The sequence below is a fragment of the Clytia hemisphaerica genome, unplaced genomic scaffold, assembly GCF_902728285.1.
Source record: "Clytia hemisphaerica strain Z4C2 unplaced genomic scaffold, Clytia hemisphaerica genome assembly, whole genome shotgun sequence".
Lineage (NCBI taxonomy): Eukaryota > Metazoa > Cnidaria > Hydrozoa > Leptothecata > Clytiidae > Clytia > Clytia hemisphaerica.
Window position 1 is genome coordinate 472,679 of NW_027103710.1, and position 23,895 is coordinate 496,573.

General features: G+C 34.3%; 1 protein-coding gene across 1 annotated transcript; it reads right to left on the bottom strand.

Annotated features, from left to right (window-relative positions):
• Window positions 1-14,229: 14,229 nt before the first annotated feature.
• On the bottom strand, window positions 14,230-19,807 carry LOC136804204 (uncharacterized protein C14orf93 homolog). Its single transcript, XM_067060908.1, has 4 exons — window positions 19,779-19,807; window positions 15,370-15,461; window positions 14,760-14,875; window positions 14,230-14,637 (listed from the first exon to the last, which is right to left on the bottom strand). Exons 1-4 carry the CDS (start codon window positions 19,805-19,807, stop codon window positions 14,362-14,364), a joined length of 513 nt encoding a protein of 170 aa, XP_066917009.1. The 3' UTR covers window positions 14,230-14,361.
• Between the last annotated feature and the right edge of the window lie 4,088 nt (window positions 19,808-23,895).

Below are 23,895 nucleotides of genomic sequence, written 5' to 3' on the forward strand. Positions count from 1 at the left end.
TCTGTGTTTTGACTGGACTCACCAACCTTTATGATTATAAGGGTACAGTTTATTTTTTATTTTTTTAAATTTAAAATGCCCTGAATGTGTTACTGTAGTGTTTTCATCTTACTTTTCTTATATTGTTGTCTCTTTAAACTTTTTGCTATTTATTCCAGAAAATGAAAAATAGAACGGTTGAAGCTTCATTTTTCATCAATGAGAGAATCTACAGATGTCATTTTTATAGAGAGGGACTATAAAATGTTTGCGAATGATAGGATATTCCGAAAGACTGCAGTGAATGTATGAAGTAAAACTTCACAAATGCCATTGAATATACAGTGTTTGTATGTCTTAATTTTTTTGCTTGCAACTTGCGAATCGAGGAGGCTCTGGATCGCTTCGCAACTTTTATATATATACGGCTTGTTTAGATGATAGATTGGTTGAATCTAGCGGTTTCTTTGTTTTTGGTAAATTTTAATTCTCATCCGGCGTCTGTATGCAAACCATGTGGACCGTGCCAAGCCCAACAATTTACCTTAAGATTGAAACCAGAGGTTCAAAAAAAGAAACCCTTATATATAACTTCTTTTTTTCAAAGTAATATAAATGATTTCTTTTGAGGGGATTGTTCGTATGTAATTAAAGAAGAAGAACAAAAGAAGTTTTGATTCAATTTGAACTGTCGCCCGCCTTCTATATTGACATTCTAAAATATTTTCTGGGGGTCTTTTGGAAAACACTTACTGCGTTATAATTTGTACTTTATTCCCCAATAAGCTCTTTACGATGTCTTGTGAATTTAGCAGTTTCTGTCTGTCTATTTTTGTCTTGTCTCGTGGTTGCTCAGATTCGAAAGAAAGAAGTGTGATAAACTAGCTTGTAAGACTCGTTTAGCGTCTGAAAAAAGCATAAAACACTCGCATCACAATTTTTCACCGGACGACTCTCGAGGGACGGCGGATCAACGACGACTCTCGAGGGACGGCGGACCAACGACGACTCTCGAAGGACGGTGGATCAACAACGACTCTCGAAGGACAGCGGACCGACGACGACTCTCGAAGGACGGCGGTCCAACGACGACTCTCGAAGGACAACGGACCAACGACGACTCTCGAAGGACAACGGACCAACGACGACTCTCGAAGGACGGCGGACCAACGACGACTCTCGAGGGACGGCGGACCAACGACGACTCTCGACGACTCTCGAGAAGAATATGACAGATATTTTAAAGACCAGATCTAATTAATTAGATTAAATTGAGGATGAATAAAATGAAAGAGAGGCTCCCACCATAGACATATGATTTAAACCATAGACTGGAAGCGAACAATGGCCTTTCGTTCCAACTCTTTCAATTTGATTTCGCTCGGGCCCAGACTACTTCGCGGGGTCTAATCATTCAAGATGGCGGCCGCTCAGTGGATTTCTCAGTGGAGTGTACTTGTTGTTTTTATTTTTAGAAGTAAATAAATGAGAATAAAGACAATTTTAACATGACAGGATCAAACTGCTCTATTGTGGAATGTAATACGACAAGAAAGCATAAAGACATTGGCCAATTTCGCTGCCCTGATCCAAAAAAACACCCTCAATGGAGCAAAGAGTTTCTATCAGTGGTTACAAGAGATAGAGTTGTGGATGACAAATTGAAGAAACAAGTTGATAAAAACAACGTTTATGTTTGTCAGAAACACTTTAAAGAAGAAGACCTGTGGCACTGTAAGCTTTTATGGTATCAATTTTAAGTTTGTACAAGACAAGACTGCTAAGAAAAACACCTATTTCTCACTTATATTTTTATAAACCTCATTGCATCATTGGGACCATCTATAAAGTCTTCACTTCCATATATGAATATATTCTTTATCCCCCAAAAAATCTGTTTGTTTTTACTTTTTGCTGCCATAAGACTTGCCTTTTCATTTCATGGAGTTTAAGCTCATATGGTACCATGCTGTACAAGAAGACTGTAACACTGCAAGACCATAATGCATGAAAAATCAAATTAAAAATCTTTAAAATTCCCCTTTCTCCTCTTTTTAGATTCTCATTGTACTAAATTGAAAGACGGTGTAATTCCTACATTGAATCTGCCAATAAAAAGTCACTTGAGTAAATCATCAACTCCACGCTCAACTGACACCATAGCCAAAAGAGAGAAATGCTTACAAAATGCTCAAACCGTCAATGCACAGATTCCAAAATTGTGCTACTCAAGTTATTATGACTTCGTACAAAGGGTGACAAAATTAAAACTTCAACCTGGATGGACTATCATTGAAAAAAACAACTACTTGGAAGCAAAATTTGAAGAACCAGAAAGCTTGTTCACAGCTCCAAAATATGAAATGTTTATAAACAAAGACCTCAGACTCACATTAAGATGTTATGGTTGGGCAATTCCTGAAAATGCAGAGATAATGCAACATTTTCCAACATTCAACACTGTCACATTGAGTGAATTTATAAAGATGCTTGGCTCGTACAAAATATGTGAAGGTAATAATTTTTTTAACAAATACTAGCTCAGTCAGGGTCTTCATATCCAGTCCACCTATGTAATTATGATTCATGCAGAAGGCTTTTTATTTTTACAGTCAAATAATGAAAAGTTGCCATTTTATTTCAAGGACTCGATCTTGTGGAATTCAAAGAGGCAATCAATCTTCAACATCATGTGATTCCAATAATATTTCAATATCCCCATTCAATATCACCCGACGCCGATGCAGTTCCATTATGTCAAAAAGAATATTTAAGAGCGTCAACCTGTCCCCTACTCATCAAAGATGAAAAATATCCCCATTGCTCAAAAATGGAAGTCAAGGTCCGCTCTCAGCTGAACCAAAAGAAAAGAATCTTAACATCACCGGTTCATTCTAATGCACCACTATCATTTGTCTCTCCTGACCGATTAATTTCAACAATTCAAATGCAAAGACGAGAAAACAAATCTTTGCAGGATGCAAATGAAGACCTAAAACAGCGTTTGAAGGCAGCTCTAGAAGAAAGAGCTGTTCCTGTCAATGGTGAAATCAATGATGCCCTAGTGGATATATTTGAAGGTACCTTTAATCAGCCAAATCAAGTTCTAATCAAATTTAATTTTTCACGCCATCCGCCAAATTTAAATTATTGGACTCATTTTCCAATTGCATGGTATTTCAGGCCTTATAATATGTTTTGGTTATTTAATTTTGTTTTTGGGCTTGAATGTCCTTCATCCACAAAATCAAATTCCCACAAATTTTAATTTTTCAATTGATTTTTAATTTCCCTCTACTGTAAAAACCATCCGTTAAATTAAATTCATGCCAAAACTTATTCCTTTAAGGTATACCAGACGAAAAAGTGCCTCCATTCATGAAGCTCTTCTGGCAGGAGCAGCAAAAATACCTCAAAACTGAGCATAAAGGACAATTGAGGTATCACCCAGCCATCATAAAGTACTGCCTTTCCATTGCTGCCAAGTCATCTTCAGCTTATGAGCAGTTTAGAGTTTGCACCAAAGATGGAACTGGAGTTCTCATTTTGCCCAGTCAGCGTACATTAAGAAGCTACCGAAATTATATCAGAACGAAACAAGGTAATTTTTTATTGTTGAAATACTTTTATATTGAAAGAATATTGACTTCAAAATTGTATAATAAGGTTGACCAACCTTTGTCATTCTGGAATTAATTTCAACAACTTAAGATCTAACAAAAAAAAAACATCTTTTATTCATAGAGCTTTCTATAACCATTCTTTTACTCTCCTCCAACATTTACAGAAAATTTAGTAAACGTGAAGGTAATTTTAATTTCGTCACTTTTTATCATTTTAGGTTTCAACCATGATATCGTTGAGGATCTCAAAGGTCGAACCAAAAATTCAGATCAGAACGATATGTCACCATCCTCATTGACGAGATGAAGATTCAAGAGGATTTAGTTTGGAATAAACACACTGGTGAACTTATTGGATTTATAGACTTTGGGGATGATCAAATCAATGAGGCATTAATTGAAGATAGAGAGAAATTGGCCACCCACATTATGGTTTTTCTGGTAAAAAGTGTCAAAAACCCTTTGTCATACGCTTTTGCAAATTTTGCCACAGATGGTGCCAACGCTGCTCAAATATTTACTCTCTTTTTGAAATGTGTTGGAATGCTAGAGATATCCTGTAATTTGAAGGTCATAGCAACTGTTGCTGATGGTGCTTCAATCAATCGAAGATTCATGCAATTGAATAGGGTATGTTTATTTCAGCATCCTCTTGCATTTTCATAATACTGCAGGTCGTATCAAGTTTTCTTATCATAGCTAAGTGCTGATTTTTCGTTTGAGATTTACCCAACAAAGAGTTTTTTAAAGGATGTAACCAAACCTTATTGCTAAGCAAAAACAGTAGTGTTTAATGTTTTTTCTCTGTGTTAATTTGATTCAAGATTAATAGGATCTAAAATTTCTTTACTTTCTTTTAGGATCCAGATGATACTGATTCAATTGTGTACCGTGTTCTCAATCAGTTTGCAGAAATTGAGCGATATATTTACTTCTTTGCTGATGCACCACATCTGATAAAAACCGCAAGAAATTGCCTTTGGTCTTCTGGGGCAGACTTCTCAAATAGACTTCTTTGGAATTCAGGTACATTTGTTTAACCTAGCATGATTTTCAAGATTCTAAGAAACAAGGCATGTCTTTTCAAGAATATAAAAAAAAAGCATAAAATGTAACTCTTTTTGCCTGAGTGATCCCTCTGGCTATAATCTATTTTGAAAAATTAAGGTTATGTTTTATGTTATTAAGTGTTTTTTGATAAACATTTTCTCTCTCTCTCACTTCAGGTGACTTCATTGTGTGGTCAAATATCAAGAGCCTGTACTTTGAGGATGTTGAAAATGGACTCCACATGTTACCGAAAAACTAACTACAGATCACATCATGTTGACCTCGTACTCCAAGATGAGAGTTTATCTTGCAGCTCAAATTCTCAGCGATTCAGTTGGAAAAACCCTTAGAGACTTTGGACCAAAGGCAGCAAGATCAACAGCAGAATTCTGTCTCAAATTCGACCAATTTTTTGACTGCTTCAATGTACGAAACACTGAAGAGGGCAATTTAAACATAAAGCCATTTCTTGACCCTTACAGAAAGGATAACCTCACTGATCGGTTCGACTTTTTAGACAATTTTTTAGAATACCTTTCTGAATGGAAAGAAAGTGTTGATACTCGTCAAGGAGATTTTACACCCACGCAAAGAAACAACATGTTTTTGTCGTTACCAACGTATAATGGAGTGCAAATAAGCATAAAATCGCTGAAAGAAATTGTACCATATTTGTTGGATAACGGTTTTGAGTATGTTTTGTCAGAGAGATTTTGCCAGGATGACCTTGAAAATTATTTTGGTCGGCAACGTGCAATTGGACACAGGAAAGACAATCCTAATGCTGCTGCTACTATAAAGAACGATTTAGCGATAAAGTCTTGTTTTGATACTCGGCCAATTGCAGGAGCCAATTGTATCGCTACTATAGACAAAAGTATTCCAGACACTCCTTTAAAAAAGATGAAAAAGTGACTTAAAATTTTCTAATTTTAAATTTTGTATAGATACTTGTAAAGGTGTAAACATAGCTTTCAACTTTTATTATACATCATCATTTGGTATAAACCATTATAATAACAATCAACTTAAGAAAGCGACTAAAAATACCCCAGTGCTGCAAATAAGGAAATTTTAGTCGGCTGGTAATTTTGTGAGTGTAGCTAGAATAATTTGAGCAGGGGTCGGGGGGGGGTTGTTTGGTGCTCTAGAAGCTTGCTGTCCCTTTTGAAAATTAATTTTAGAGTCAGATATTTTCCCTTAGATTGGCCAAACACCTATTTAAAAGTAGCCTATTAGCTTTCAAATTTTAACCGGACAGAGTGAAAGATGAAACTTCAAAGTATCCATGTCGATTCAAACGTTATGCAACAAGTTGGGGTAGATATATGCAATATACCCGAAATGAATGGCTACAAACACTTAATTGTATTTATCGACTATTTTTCAAAATGGTCAGAAGCCAAACCTGTTCAAGACAAAACTCCAAAGATAGTTGGTTAAACGACAACCTAATGGATGCGGCTCAAAAGCTGATTTGTCAAGAAATTGGAACCCCTCTTACGTTTCAAACAGTCCTGAATTCCCAAAAGAAAGATGTTGAGCCATTTGAAGCCGTTAACCAAGAGCACATTCAATTACTTCATGATGGTAGCAATCACTGGATTCTCAGTTTTTGCTCTAACGGTCGTGTTCAAGTTTGCGACAGCTTAAACCGAAATCTAACGCGTTCCTCGAGAAAAGCAATCAAATCCTTGTACAAAAACTATTTTACAGGAACGGAGATTATTTCTTTCATTGAAGTACAAAGGCAACCTGATGCTTATAATTGTGGCCTTTTCGCGATAGCATTCGCAACTGAACTTCTGGACGGAAAGTCACCTTCTGATGCTGTATTTATTGTGGACAGAATGCGAGCACATTTGATATCATGTTTGGAAGAACTAAAATTGGAACCCTTCCCTAAGGTGTCAGAAATTTGATTTACTTTTGAGTGACTTTAACTTTATCTTTGAATTGTTGATATTTGTTGTAGTGCAAGAACGACAACGACTTGATATTAGTTTTTTTATTTTTTTTGTTTTTTTTTTTTGATTATTAACAAAGAATGTTTCGTTCGTTTAAACGTAATATATAAATTGCGATACGTTTTCCTCGCTGGACTTTCTTGCACTATTTTATACAGTAGGTTTTTTTACTAGGCATAATTTCCTATTTTTTATATTGATATGAAGGCTAAATTGCCAAAATTTATTTTCAATACTTTAGATAATGAAAACACCCCTTTGTGAGCTAAAGAGCAGCAATTATAAAAGAGATTGTGGATTTTCTTGCATTATTTTATACAGTAGGTTTTTTTACTAGGCATAATTTCCTATTTTTTATATTGATATGAAGGCTAAATTGCCAAAATTTATTTTCAATACTTTAGATAATGAAAACACCCCTTTGTGAGCTAAAGAGCAGCAATTGTAAAAGAGATTCGAAATAGATCAAATACCCATTGACGCAAATTTTTCCCGCTTTACACTGCGAAACTGTTTTGTTTTTTTTTCGAAGTTTTCTTACTCTTTTACATGTATTAAAGTATTTTTTATTTCGTTTATTTTGTTGATGACAGATAACACTATTCATTCTGTGCAGAAATAATTTTTCTCCTTTCCATTCTTTCATTTCCCATATTGATTTTGCCTTCAATCAAATACTTTAGTCACGAACAGGTTTTTGGCAAAAAAATGAAAATGGCGAAACTCCTAACTACTTAAAAGTTCAAATTACCCTTGTTCTTGTTTTCAAATTGACAAATAAGGCATACCAATCCATTAAAAATTTCATAACGATCAAGAAAAAAGTCAGATACAAGGTACTGTAATGAAAAATTTCCCGATCTCAAAGTGAGCACTTTCTATTTCATTTTTCCGTGATTTCATACTTCATGCTGAGATACAATTACAGCGTTCAAACATACGCTCATACTAGAAAAGATAAGCATCAACAGAGAAATCAAAACGTTTCCTGGATTCATGAGGTGCTAAGAATTATGATAAATGAGCGCTTTTTTAATTAGGCGTGCTTATTTCCTAGGAAATTTATACTCCCGGAAGTACTTATTTCCCAAAGGAGTCGTTATTTCCTAGGATAAGAGCACTCCCGGGAGTATCAATTTCCTAGGAAATATATACTGGGGAGTACATATTTCCCGGAAATAAACACTGGGGAGTGCTTTTTTAGGGGAGTACTTATTTACTGTGACACCGGCATTATGAGCCGAACCCCCCCCCCTCATAGATTTCAGTTTAGGTCGGTCGATTTGAGGCGGCTGCTCGGGCACGGGACGCCAAACCGGGTTCTAGGCCGACTTTTGAACCTTTCTTTTTCTGCTGTACTTAACTGTATGGTCAGACTTTGTGCCTTTGTTTTAATTTCTTTCTTCTTGTTGGTCAGCCTGATGACCCTTCAAATCCCTTCCGCGATTTTTCTCTCGTCGATGAAGACGCTAGTTCAGACTTGTTTTTTAAAACCGATTTTCCCGATTTGACTTTAGAAAATCCGATCGGCGCTTTAATTCATTGAGTTTCAAGCCGAAGGCTAGAGGTCAATCTCCTTGGTAGGATTTGAAGCCAACAAATCCTACCAAAGTTGCGCGGCCTTGAGCGACCCGCCTGGTTTTTACACAAATGACAGATTAAAACTAAAATTTACCGCTTCATTTTGAAAAATATATCACTCGAAAACAAAGGAATTGCTAGATTCAATCCGTCATCAAAAATACGGCGCATATTTTAAGGCTTCAATTTTTCTTGCCTGAGAAAGGTTAGAGATTGACCTCTAGCCTTCGGCTTGAAACTCAATGCTTTAATTATTACATCAGCCGTTATCTCCCTAATATTGCGCCACTACTTTCTAAGTCAGCGTACTTTCTTAAAACGTTTCAAATAATAGCTGGCTAAGTTGTTTCATCTTCATGTCGGACAAGGAGAAGAAATTTTGTCACCAAGAAATTTCAAGCGCAGTCTTCTTCGTCTCAACTTTCATCATTGTCAATTTGAAAGGTAAGAGTCATTGACTTATTTCAGTTATTGACTTAGTTTATATAATCCTAGTCATTTTCAAAAAGATAGCAGCAAGTTGTACACTGATACATTTACCTCACTTGCAAGTTATCAAAAAGATAGCATTAAGCTTATTGTCTGTGTGTTATATATCAGACAGGCAGCTACACCCTGAGGTGGCATGCGAGCTCCTTGCATCCTCTTGCTTATCTTACTTAACTTACTATTACTTAACCTACAAACCTATTGAACTGTTGAAGCCATCCTTATTGTCACTTTTTGTTTTGAAAACATGTCAAATTTGCCAATCGTACCACGTCTCAAAATTTGATTTCTAGACTAGATTCATTTAATCAAACCAACGAGGAATTATTTGGCCAAACTGCTGACACTCAATGTAGCGTTAACTGCTTGTACGATATCTTTTGGTCTAATTTTCGACACGTTAATCTATAAGACTACTGACCTTCACAAAATCTTCGAAGAGATACAGTTACAAACAGCTTAATACAAACTCATCTTTCTGTTGATGAAATGCCGCGTTTCATTGAAGTAAATGGTGTCATAACAAATTTAAATTTTTTGAATTTTGCAAACGGCGAAGCAAACTACCTGATTAATGATTATCCTTTCCTTCAAATCCCTCTGAGTGAATCCGAATACATTAATATCCTTTCTTAGCGTTGACTTTTTTGTAAATTGGATTTCATCTCAAAACAAAAATTTTTTTCTCGGCCATGTTTTCTTTCCACAGGCTTATTTTTATTCATATGGGCTGTATGTTTATTCCATTTTAACTCTAACTATAATTATTTTCATCTTATCTGTCTTCAGGTGAAGGAGCTTGATGGATGACCGTTAACTACCGACTGGCTGAATCAGCAGAGCAGTGCGTTGGTGGTCTTTGGTGGGTGAACATGCACAACAAAGAAGCAGCATAAAACCAAAATATACAAAGCGTTATGACTGTATGAACAGATTGTGATTGATGGAGAATAATATAAAATGGTCCTGCTGAATATAAATTGTGCCAGTTCATGTTTATTTTGTGCAATTGCAATGTTTACGAGACAAAACTCAAAGAGAGGAAAAACCTTTTAGACGACTTGACTGACTAGAAAGCAGACTCAAAATGATAATTCATGGTTACTATTTTCGTCATTGAAGATTTCTTCAATATTTTTTCAATATAACGGAATCATTTTGATTTGGTTTGATTGATTCAATAGCTTGCTGGCTTTCGAGAGATTCTTGTTCATTGGAGCTTGACCAATTACAATAAGACAAATTTATATTTGTACGATAAAGTGATAACAAAAGCATGATTGATGGCTTTAGCCCAAAAGACAAGATCTTTCACCAAAAAATCTTTTTGATATAATAATGTACTGGCAAATCAACTTTTATTTTCATAAACAATTGGCGTGAGATGGTAGATACTGCTTGTTATTATTACTGTGAAGTAGGGTAACTTGCACCAGTGAAGGCTAACATACTGGTAGAGTAGAGCTGCGAGCGGAACATAAAAATGTCCTGGGTGGAAAAATTTTGAAAAGGAGGCTAATACAGCTGAATTGGGACAAAAGAGGGAACTTTCAAAAACATTTTTCCAAAAATTAATAAGCGGGGGGTTGGAATAAGAATGTCCTGGGTGGAAAATTTTCGAAAAATTGATCCCGAGAGTACACTCTTTTTTTTACAAGAACCAGTAAATTTTTCTAAAGGTTTAGCTGTTCTTTTTTTGCACTTTGAGCCTGAAATTGTTTTCAATCTATTCCCATTATACTGTACAGTACTGTACCATCTTTTATTAATTTGATCCATAAATTGTTCATATAAAATTCTTACAAACATACAAGATATATAGATTGTTTATATAAAATATTTGCAACGATATCATAAGTCAATATATAAGGTACATATTGTGATAATTACATAAAATTCGAGTAAAAATTAATACTGTTAAGGCATACTTTTCGTCCTTCTTTGAAGTTTTTAGAGATGCTGAATAAAGTTTTAAAAGCGGTCTATGTGTCGACCAATAATAATAACAAATGTGTCAGTCATTCGAAAAATGACCTGGACATGGAGTGGAATTCATCATTTGAGTGTTGAAAACGATACCTGTCGCATATAATTGATTAGTTGAAGATTCCACGATCGATTAAACGACGATAACATGAAAAGAAAAACAAACAAAAAAATACCGAGTAATAGGGTATTATAAGGGTAATATACTCAAACTGCTGGGAGGCATGGATTGCATAAATTAAACGGTGCAAATAAATTTCCCATTTTGAGCATCAATAGGGATGTAAAGTATCGAAGATAAATTTTTCTCTGTAAGATGGTAAGAGTGACAACAACTTTGTTCAACAACGAAGATTTTGACGATGTTTTTTCCTTCTAGAGCTTTTTTAGCCTGGGTACTAGAAAATGCAGGTCAACATGTTTACTGCAGATTGCAGATCAAAGCCTGTTTGTCGCGTTGATTTTTCTACTCAACCTCGCTATTATAACACTTTTAATCTAATCTTTATTCCCGTGCATCTATTAATAAACATTAAACTACTTTAAAGTTATCCTACCTTAGCTATGTAGGCTGACCTTCCAGCGCAGCTGGTTTATTAAGCTGACAGGTGACTCTAGAGTGGCAGGAGATGCTTACTCAAGGTACCGCACCTGATTTCAAACTTTGGTCTTCAGCTTATCACTTCCTTTTGTGTCTTGTGCATTCATTTTGTTTTTGACTTTCTTTATTTCTTTCTTTCTAAATATATATTGTGTTTTTATTGCAGATTGTGTCATGTTTAGTCGCTAGTTTGTATCTTTTTCAGTGCATATAACTTCACTATACTTCATCCACAGGAAAGTTACCTTCTCATTGCAAACCCCATCCTCTAGCTGTGTTTGTCAAACATCTCCCCGCAGCTGGATCAATTTCTCTAATAAAATAATTACACGCTCTGCATCAACACCCAACACTTCATCACCCCCTGTTGAGCATAATTCATCAAATAAGACTTTAAGCACCACACGAGTATAAATTTCGAGAAACTCTTTTGATCATATTTTGCTTTGTGAAAATAGGTGCAGCACTGGCTGTATCAGTTGCTTCATCTGCGGAATTGTCCGAAACCTCAGATGCAGTCAGAAAATCTTCATTTTCTGAGGCTGTCATAGTCTTTTCAGAAAAATTCTAAGCACTGTTTCCTAAAAATCAGATTGATGAACGTTTTTAACGACAAACTTTAAAACAACTTTAGAGAGGAATTTTTTTAATTAAATAGATTCTGAAGGAAAATTTCTCATTTCTTGTTCGTATGTCACAAATCTCTAGCTGAATTTCTATCTAATCATCAAAATGATACATTAGTGATCTTTGTGCTTTTTCTCAAGGAGAAAAACAGCTCACGTGAATTATTCGCATAGATATGCAAGTTGACTTAAAGGACATTTCTCAGCTTTCCTTCCATTACCTTTATATAGCCCACTTGATTGTTTACAGTATGATAGGTACGCTCATTCTTCATCGAATTCAGGCCTTAGAATATATTCTAATTTCTTCATTTTTCACAATGTTAGGGTGGTTTGAAAAGTACTCTCTCTAACAATGTTTGGCACAACAATCTGCCTTTGCCGGCTTCTGTGATTCCTACGGCTTTCCTGTAGGTCCGATTTGACATCGGCCAGCTCTTGTCGAAGTTCAGCCATCTGGAGTTTCAGAGGATTCTTCTTTGACGTTCTTAATTTCCCGTTTGAAGTTGTCTTTCAACATGCATGGAGTTCCCCACTGAGGATTCTCGTTGACGTATATTTGTAATTACAAGGATTGAAAATCCAAAATTAATTTATATGAAAAAACAAAAATGAATAAATTCTAAGACTAAGTCTATATCAAACAAAGTCTAGAGTATACGAGACTAGGGTATCATACATACAAGAGAGAATACATTAAAGTAAAAAAGAGGAAATATATTGAATATTAAATATTAAATAATGCTTACCAGCTTGCCAGAGTAAAAGAACTGTGAAGGAGAATCCAAAATGTCAAAATGATTTGAAGACTATCATTGATTGACTTATGTTTATATTATTTGAAATTTATGTGAGAAATGACTAAGTCCTGAGGTGTTGACTCTCTATGTGCTACATGTCAACTGAACTCAAAAGAAAAGTGGACAAGCTGCCATATTTATAGAAAATCTAAACCAAGTTGGCCATAAATACTAAAATTATGAAAAATAGAAATGTAAATATGATGAACCAAGTTGGCTATCAAACTAAAATTGATATAAACTAGAAAATACAAAATAAATCATCATAAATTATGCAGAAAACCTGGTTTTCACAGAAAATACTGAAAAATGGACTTAAAAGAAACCAGAATAGACACAAAGACAAATGGAAGAGACTCAAGATAAAATGAGATCAAACTTGAGATATTGGTAAATTTTGCACTTCAATAAGTTCAATATTGGTCAAATTACAGTCTTCGTGTGTGTCCTGGAGTTAATGAACGAGGCTCGCGCCTCTTGGGTTGACTCAAACTTACCCAACTTGTAAAGATCTGTCAACACGTTTGCTTAAAAATTTAAATATACACGAATTGATTTTTATGCTTTGTATGTACCTACAATATGAATTTTAAGCTTAATATCATCCGTTATCCTCGTTGAAGAATACATCAAAATGATAACCTGAAAACTTTCACTACCAGTCTGCTACAGTCTTATGATATGGCTTTTTGGCACTTCGAGATAGAGAGCACTTTTGCCGGAACCATATTGTCCTTCTAGAATATGTACCTACATTGGGGTTCAAATCTGATAAAAGCAAACGAACATGTATGTCTCTCTTATCTTCCGAAAAAACAAAAATGCAAAAGTAAAGTTCTCCATGAGGGCAACCTTGTGAAAAATGCGCGCAAAACCTTCGAGTCAGCCAAATTAAAACATCAAACACGTGCTACTAGAAGAAGCGGTAAAGCTCTCGCAGATGCGCAAAAAGGCTTGGATGACGCTTACCTAACCGCTGAATCGCTTTTTATTCAGGGAAAGATTGACTCGATCAAAGCTTTTCACGAGTCAAAAAAACATTCCGCTTCTTGGAAAGTCATTAATGAGATATCTGGACATAAGGACTACCCTTCGATTCAACTAAAGGGAGATTCTGCAGAGAAAAGGAGGACAAACTGGCTAAAACATTTTAAAGAGTTGCTCGGAAATGTACCAACAGGTAATGCAAACGCACTACCACTTCATCAAGTCTTGGAAAATCTAATTATTCCAACTAATACTTTTACCTTAGATGAGTTGAAGAAAACTGTAAAACTTTTTTTTAGTAACAAATCTTCTGGCTTAGACAACATTCCAACTATTTTATGGAAAGATCCTACATTTTTGACACTTCTCCTCGAATTCTGTAACCACACATTCGAATACCATTCTCCTCCATCAGCTTGGCTCACAGGGGGTATCATCCCCCTTTTCATCCACTTCATGGCAATACATAAATTATAAAATCTATCAGCGACTTTTTACAGCTGGAAATCACTTAAAAAACATGGAAAGAAGCAGTTTTAATTTAAAAGTTGCAGTCAATTTATTGTCTTCATGATAGAATTTCTGCAAACTTTAAGTTTAAAAAGATACAAGCTTCATAGTTAAAAAATAAACAAACAGTAAAAATACAATTGAAAAAAAAAAGAGAAAACTTTAACTTTTGTGGCCCGGTGGGGAGCGAGTGCTGGGTTGGCCTAAAATTCTCTGTTTTTTTGTGCCGCCCCTTTTAATTGGCAGGTTACAAATAAGATTTGTAAGAGTTGGATCTCTCCAAGTTGGCGATCTGCGGACGAGCACCTCTTCGTTATCCACATCACTCTCCTCGTCGCTCATCAGCTCGGGACATGCTGTCGTCGTCCACAAGTGAAAGACATCTGGCCCGATCTGCTCCTTTAATGCGTTGACTTGCTTGTTGCGACTTTTGTAAAGCTGTCAACGAAAAACAAAAGTTTGAATAGAAAGTGACTTTTTAACTCTCCTTGGGCGTAAAAAATCAAATTTTAAGACTGCTTCTTTGTAACCAACAAAATACTGAATGTCATGCAACTCACCCTGTCTCTTCTTGAATAGCGACGCTGGTATTTTTCCATTTTTTCACGTTCATCATCATCCATTAACAGTTTCTTTTCTTCTTTCTTTTTGGTTTCATAATATCTGCGACAGCATGCTGAAAAATAAATTTTGTTTTTAACTGAAAATCATAGTACAATGTAAATGTAATCAATACTCTGTTGAGCTTAATTTTTGAAGAAAAAAAACATCAAAATAGCATTTTATACCGAACATTAATGAAAAAACCATTGATGTTACAGTGAAGTTTCCATAACAGGAGCAAGTAAGCAAATCGCAGGTTTGTTAGAGTTATGGAGAATAGTAGTGATATAAGGTTATGTTAATGAAGGGTTTAGACAACTTGGAGACATTCTTTATAGAGATTTCACTTTGATTTATTTCTTAAGAAGATCTGATTAAAATTTTGTTCTGGAGAGTATGGAATTCAATTTAAAATCGCTTGCTTGTTTTCGTATAAACTAGTAAAATAATTTTACTGTCTCCTAAACATTTTTAGATAATTTAAAAGTGCTTTCCATCGAAAGAAACGCTATTGGTTGAGTGTTACATGATAGCTTTCCGTTGGAAAGAACTAATTTTCTATAATACCTTTTATCTCTCGCTCGTCTGTAAATTTTCCTTGTTCGAGGATGGCTTGCGTGATAGATGCAGCTATCTCAAGGTTGGTGGTATGAATAAATCTAAAAGTCAATTCAATTCATTAGCATCTAGCCCTTCAGTCTGTTTGACTGAAAACCTTGACTTAAACCTTGTAATATTAATCGTCCCCGGTGGAAAAAATATCCTACAATTTCAACCCCACTACGAAATTGCTCTATGATTTTATCCCCATTGAAAACTGAATGTAAAAAATTGCACTCCAAAACCATCCCCACTGGAATTTTCGAGCTGGAAACAATAGATTTTCCCCATTGGCATTTTGATAGAAATTTTCATCCCCACTGAGGGAAAAAGTTGTACCGGGGCACTGAGACAGGGGTGTATTCAAAATTTTAATTAAATTTCATGAAATTTAAAGATCTCTCATATGAAACTTACTAATCAAGCTAATCAAGTTTCTAAAACTCAAAATCAGAAAGACGGGGATAACTCTTGGACGAGAATTCTATACACAATACGCATCCCCTATATCAAAACAAATCAGAGGGGATATGTGAAGGCTATATTTTAACTTAAAAAGAAGTTTCTGCAAAGAACTTATTAAAACAAGAAATAATTTGTTACAACAGCTAATAATTAAAATTTAGACTTTGACCAATGTTCACTTCAAAATTATCTAGAGATACAAAAGACTTCATTCATTTTGATTTAAATTTTTAGGTAAAATTTATTTCGAGATTAACCTAAAAATATTATAATGTATAGCTTTTACATATGGATTCAGAAAATAAAAATAAAATTGAGATAATAAATATATATTTGAAACTACTTTTTAACGATCTCTCGTTCTCAGTATTTTGTGACAATTTTAGAATTATCTGAATCAAACTGTTTTCAAACTTTTTTTTTTTTCAGCACAAAGGGTTGCTGAAAACTATGCAAATCAACAAACAAAACAAAAAAATGTGTCAATTAACGAAGAAAAGGAATGGCATTTTTGTATCACCCTATTTCAAGAAGTATACATGGGTTTTACCATTTGATAGTATCAATCTGTGCAACAAAAATTAAATTTTATGTTGCGAAAATCAGCATTTTTGAGAAAAAGCTCCTAAGAAGACAAAATTTGTCACAAGAAGACCAAGGTGGTCAAAATGTTTCCAAAAACTTTTTATAACATATCATACTAATGAGGGATCCTCTCTAAAATGGGGTGTTGTTATAGAGAAAATTCTCGAAAGTCATTTTAGTACTTATATGTCTGATATCTTAATTACCATACAGATACTCTATTGAGTATTTCTATTGAGCTTTGAAGGGGTAGGGTAAATTTGGCTTAGATAGCCTTATAGATAGTCGTTCAATATTTGGAATGAAGGTAGTAGAACAGCAGAAAAAAAGGCCAAATTAAAAAAAAAGACGCTAGGTTAGCATATTTAGCATATTTAGCATAGTTAGTTATTGGTATAAAGGGTCCCTGAGCCCAAATTATTCTAATAACTTTAATGCCCCCATTTAAAAAATTCGCAAAGGATCCTTTGAGACAATAAAACTATTTCTAGTATAAGTAAAGCAATACCACTTATGGAAGGAGAGATAATTTTCAAGGTTTAATGGTTTACACAATCGAAAAGATTTGGGATCAAATCCTAAAGGAGAGTTAAAATTAGTCCAAATGTTAGTTACAGAACAGCAATCTAATACACGATAAATAAAAAAACATATTAATCTTTGAAAGTTACATTACTTAAGCTAGCAAGAATAGAATAAATCTCTGGCCTCATGGTTGGGCTAGGAATAACCATCTTTGAAGTAAGTTTGCTAAATTCACGGTTTTTCAAGAAGGTAACAAAGTATGATTCAAAAAGGTGTCCAATAGAAAAAATGTCCGTTTTGATAGATTGTTTTGAATGAGGAATGTTACGCAGTTCGTACGCGAAGTGCTTATGGTTTTTGTTGTAAAGTTTTTGTCGTTCTGATCCAGGGACGATATTATATTTAATAGGCGCAGCTTGCAGGGTAACTTTACCGAAGTCTATGATCTTTACAATTTTTCCATCTCGAATTAACAGGTTATTTGAGTGTATGTCGTTATGTAAAAGAAGTTGGTCATGTAAAAAGTTTATTGCGTTTAAAATTTGACGGGCGTAATCTATAACTCTCGATTTTTCAATGAATCCAACTTTTGACAACTCGTGAACGGACTTAGATGACATGTTGTCTGTGTCCTCGATAAGCTCCATCACAATTTTGTTTTCAACCATGCCAAATAAAAAAGGAAAGTGTTTGTTCGAGCAAAGCTTATACATAACTTTTGCTTCACAAAGATAAGAATCAGGATCAATACTTGCATTTTCTTTCACGGCTACTTGAATATTCATATGGTGGAATGTTGTTCTAAAAACAGACCCAAATGCACCACTACCAATTTTTTCTTTCACAGTTATACTGGATTTACTGAATTTGATTATTTTTCCTGTTATGTGTTGCTTTAGAATAGTAAAAACGTGTCGATTTTTATTGTTAATGACAGTCCTAGATGATCGGTTCATAAAAAGAGAACGGTTTATTTGTTTCACCTTAAAAGCTCGGTTTTCTTTTGTTGCTTCTTCTAGCCTCTGGTATAAATTTTGTTGTTCTTCTTCCTTCTGTGCCGCGTCCCTTATCTTGTTTCGTTCCCTTCTCCTGCTGGTCCGTTTGTTGTTTTTTTTGTTTGGCTTCAATGGACATTTCTCGAGTCCCTTTCCTAAGATTTTACAAAATTTTAATCCTTAGAATGCACTTTATTAATAGTTTTGACAACTTTAAAAGGTTAGCAAGCTTGTCAAAAATTCCTTAAATGTGATGTGTAAAGCCAAAAAAAAACTTTTTTATCATTTTTCATTTATATCCTTAGGTCTAAAACAATTTTCAGAGTAAAAATCCCCATCAAATACTATAATGGAGGGTTCCTTTAAAGCATTTGCTTAATCAAAGAGCGGTTAAAAGAACTCTTTAAAATAAAAATTTTAAGCAAGGGCTTTTTAATAAATCTACATTAAAAATAGAACAGAGAAGGGCTAGGCCACCCGTTTGATAATTATAGGAGGAAAGATTGAATATTTTAAGAAAAATCTGGTGCGCTATTTTTTCTGATTCGCCATGTCTCTATTTCTCAGATTATTACTGTCCTACCAATACCAATAAATGAAATCAAAATTTTCTTAAAAATTTATGTATTAGAAATGAAAGCTGTAAATTAGATCTTAGCTTGAAGAGGACAAAATGTTTTGGCTCCTTTTGGAATTACATTTAGAAATAATTTTTAGTAAGTGTGGTATCCTCAAAAAAAGGAACCCAAGTTTTATACAAATACCTTTTTGAAGACCCCCTGTCAGTATTATTTCAAGAGCAAACTTCCCACTCGACTGTCAAAACAAAGAGCGGTTACAAAAAGCTCACACAATTAAGCGGGAGCTTTTATCGAAATTTGCATTTGAAACACACACAAAGGGTCTTAACCAGGCATTAAATAATTAGCAGTAAATGTGGTATTCTCAAAAAAAGCCCTGGAAGGGAATTTAAATTTTACGTCAAACCCTGTTCTATTTTTTAAGACCCCTGTCAGTATTATTTCAAGAGCAAACTTCCCACTCGTCTGTCAAAACAAAGAGCGGAAGTAAATGCAGGAAGTAAATGCATGTTGTAAGCTTCAATCTCTGTCATATCTTTTTTATAATGACTTTGAAACTTGGCAAATCAAACACATGATTTTCATCAAGGTGATTCTTTTTTATATTTGTTGAAGGTTTAGCAATTTGCTCAAGTTTTTGTTATTTTTACCTATGCTAGTTGAATTTCCAAGAATTTCAATTTCTGCTTTTTGCAATAAATAAACATATTTTTCCTGTTTGCCTCTAGCTGTAGGTGGAATCGATCATGTTATAATGTTATTGGAATAAGATAAAGTATAAAAAAAGTACAGCTACTGTCTAAATTTGATAAAGACAGGATGTAATCATGTTTTTGGACTTGGACGTGTTTGGCTACAACAACAGCAGAGGGCGACAATCAAAAATATGTTCTGTTCGCATCGGCCAACCAATCCAACCAACTTGGCAGACAAAAATGCCGGAGGAGTCAGAAAATTGTCAGAATTTTTCATCAAGCGAGCGAATAAATATTAAAAACTATACTTTGAAACCATTTTCCAAAAAACCCGACTAGATTTACTACCGACCGACTGACTCAATTTTAAGAAGATTTTTAACGCGAACGAAACATATATTTGATTACCGCCAGAACACTGGATAAAATGACAACCACATATTATTTTTTTATTGTTCACACATCTGGACGCAGATTGTGTTTTGTGACCTTGGCGCATGTTTTGGGCTTTTTTGGTTGGAAACACCCACCTGTTCATAATAGGTAACAAACATCCCATGTTAGAGAATGGGTGGACCCGCTCATTTGCAACACTATTTTACCATAATTTCATCACCAATCATTAGTCAAATAAATTACTTTAAAAGACAATACAGATCCACAAGTGCATTACTACCTTGATATTGGGTAACTTGCATCAGTGAAGGCTAACATGCATAGCCCTCAAATGAAAGACCTGGCTGGTCATTAAATTACAAAATTAAATCAAAACAAAAATGGTAGAGTATAGCTGCGAGCGGAGCTGCATAGTTGTATTTTAATGACCATGCAGGTCTTTCATTTGAGGGCTATGCATGTTAGCCTCCACTGATGCAAGTTACCCAATCTCACGGTACATGGAAGACATTTTTAAAGTTTATCATGTCAATTTTTTTTTTGACATTTTCTGTCTGATTTTTACTTTTTTACTTATTTTATGAAAAAAATCTTTATACAAATGATCATGATATAATATGAACACTACGTGTACTGTAATCTTTTAGAAGGGTTTGTCCATAATAGGGTAACCTACCTTCAGACCTTATTAAAATACAGTTTCTGTTGAAATTTCATAGAGACTGAACTACTTTTCGCAAAGTTTTTGAGGCAAATTGTGTTTTTCTAGAGTATGTGACTAGCTTAATTGTTAATGGCAGTCAGTTACAATTTCTAGAGTGTGAATTTCTAGTAGGAGCACCTGAAGAATTGTGACAAAGTGTTAGTAGAATTTGGTCAGGTATACTAAAATCATAATACGATCAACAGCAGTTTCATATTTTATTCGCTTCAATCAATCGGTATGATGCTCATTGTCAAACTGTCGTAGGATAACTATACCAACGACTGACGACCATTTAAATTTTGTTCATAATAGAATTATTTGTTGCTGATTGTGAAATTCATAACGTTTTTTCGCTCAGTGAATGAAAGTGATCAAAATGATATCATAAGTGTCATCTGCTTGTCCATTTACCATTTACCATTTGGTTTTGCTTGGTTATTGTAAACATGCTACTGGAATAAATATAATGAACTATTATTTAAAAAGAAAACTAATTGTATTCATAAATGTAAATGATTCGTCTATTTGACGTGTCAATTGAATTTTTTGATGAAATCCTTGTACAGGTTTATAACAGGACATATTTAAAATTTTGTGATTTGTCCCTAGATTTTTACTTTATCTTCAAAAATGTTAAAAGTTGAATTTAAATGCTTAACATACGGAATGTTCATTTTCTACTGAATCTTAACTACTAGCCTAGAAATCTAAGCCAGATTGATTCAGTTACTAGGTAAAATCTGATGTTAAGTTGTGACTGAATATCTGGCTTAGTACAAGTAAACTCGGTAGCTTATCAACTGACAAAAACGAAAATTCAAACTTTCCCGGGCCTTTTATAGTGAATGCACATAATTTGAATAATTCTCTAAACGAATATTTTTCAACCAAAGATTTTTCATAAAAATAGGAAAAGAAAAAATCTCCTCCTTATTGATTTAAAATTTCCCTTACATGTAAGATAAAAGGCTATTATTAAAAAAGAAGGAGGGTGAGCAAAGGAAAAAAATATGTTCAAAAAAAGAAGTCACGAGTAAGAAGATGTTTCGGTTTCGAACATTATCTCCTTAATGGTGCGCTCCTATTTTCTTCAACTTAGCAATATTAGCTTCTTAATAAACTGCCACTTTTTTTAATAAACTGCCACACAAATCGTTGTAGAATTTTGGGCTGACCACGTCAACTTAATCTTGCAGAGTGTTAAAAGGGTGAGAATTTTCTTACACTGTTTGATTCCACGTTTTAGTATAGCAAGGCAAGTGTAATTATACCTCACTTGTTTGCTATCAGTAAAAGAGAGCATACAGCTTGCCTGTGTTATATATCAGGCAAGCAGCTACACCCCAGAGGTTGCATGTGAGCTCCTTGCATCCTCTTGCTAATAAATTTAAACCTTTTAAACTTATTAAACCTATTCAACTTTGTTCAAAAAGACAATCTACCATTCTTAAAGCTTCAAACTCTTGAAAAGATCCACAATATTTCAAGTATGCCAGCTTATCAAGTTTCAAAAGCTGTTTTGGGTTCTTTTAATCAAGCCAATAGAGAGATATTTGGCCAAACAGCAGGTACACAATGCAGTGCAAACTGCGGTTAGTGTAAAACGCAGGTCACAGGTCACAGGTTGCAGGTCACAGGTCACAGGTCAGTGATGACAGGTTAACTCTAATCAATGTCATTGCAGAGGAAAATGTTTGGAAAACACAAAGAATTATCAAAACATAATTCTCAAGCAATTTCATCCATATAAAACCATTTCAAACATCAAAATTTAACCATGTGCTTTTATCGATCTTTCGCAGTTTGCGCCGTGTATAACGCAGACCAGAAAATATTTGAAACCATATTATACATATAACAGGTATATTACATATTGTAGTGTTATATGATGGTTACATATAATAAAACAAATCGCTCTAAAACTACCTTCTCAGAGAACTCACAAGCTTCTGATTGGTTTAATTTTATATCCAGCCATATTGTTATCATCACATTCGGCATGCTGAATATTTTTGGTGCTTTTCTCTTGTAAGACATGATATTTTGTAATTCTGTCAATATTTTTGTCAAAAATTGTCATTAAGTCATTAAAATAACAATTGAATAATTAATTAGTTTCATCCTTCTAAAACCACTCTCTTAGGGACCTCACAAGCTTCTGATTGGTGCCGTTTTATATCCATTCACACTATCTACATCACATTCTGTATTATAAATATTTTTCGTGCTTTTGTCTTGTTAGGCATCATATTTTATGATTTTGTCATTATTTTTGTAAGGTAAGTGTCACTATGTCAAAAGGTTGGTATTCTATTCAATTGTCATTTTATAATATCTAAATAGCATGTATTACTTTTATGTAATTTAATGCGCTATGTATTGATGTTATGTTATGTTATGTATATGTCATGATCTTTTTTTTTTTCCGGTCTGTACTTTGTTGACCTGTGACCTGTGACCTGCGACCTGTGACCTGTGACCTGCGTTTTACACTAACCGGTGCAAACTGTCTTTACGCCATATTTTGGTCCTATGTAAGACGTACGTCGATTTGGAAAACTAATGATTTAGATAAAATTTTAATAGAAGGAGACAAATTATATAAACAACTGAATACTAATGATTATTTATCAGTCGATGAAATGCCACGATTCATTGAATTCAACGGTGTCGTTACTGAAATTAATTTTTTAAATTCTGAAAATGGTCAAGCAAAATTGATTGATAATTATCCCCTTCTGCAAATACCTCTAAGCATGTCTTCAATCCCAGAATTTGATGCATTGATGATTATTGATGGTTTTACAATAGCAATTATGAGAAGGCCCCAAGGATTTTTTGTTTTTGATTCGCATAGCCGTAATGAATTTGGATTGCTCGATCCATTTACTGGAAAATCTTGTTTGTTAAAGTTTGAAACCATATTTGAACTAGAAAAATATATCCAACATTTTTATTTACAATAAAAGAACAAAGATAATCTTTTTTTTCTAATTCAGTTTATCAAGATAAGTGAATTTGCGTCGTCCGTGCATAAAATCAATCTTCTTGCAGCCAAAATCAAAGAAAGCTAAGTTTCAAGCCAGTCTTGCAAACAGGGATGTATAATAAAATGATTCCAAGAATATATTAATCAATAATCTCGTGAAATTTAAGATTTAGAAATAAAATAATGGAAAAATATTTTTGCTACATCATTATTTAAAAATCTAACAAAGTTCTAAGTTTGTGGAAATTTTCAACAAAACTACAGTATGATAAAATGTGTAACAGACGTTAAATCACGATAAAAAAGCGGTTTTCGTCTAACAGGCTATAGAAGACGATGCTATCGTCCGTTTAAGAATTCAGTTAACGCGAGAAAATAGTCAGGGCGGTTTACGGGAAAAAAGTGGCGGTCGAATTTTGGAACAAAACGCTGTAAACACCTCCGCCTCGAGCTAACCACCCGTTCACAAATTTTCCCCGCCTCCTAAACTACTTTCTTTTAGTGATCTTTGTGTAGACGATAGGATCGTCTGTGTAGATGATAGGATCGTCTAATC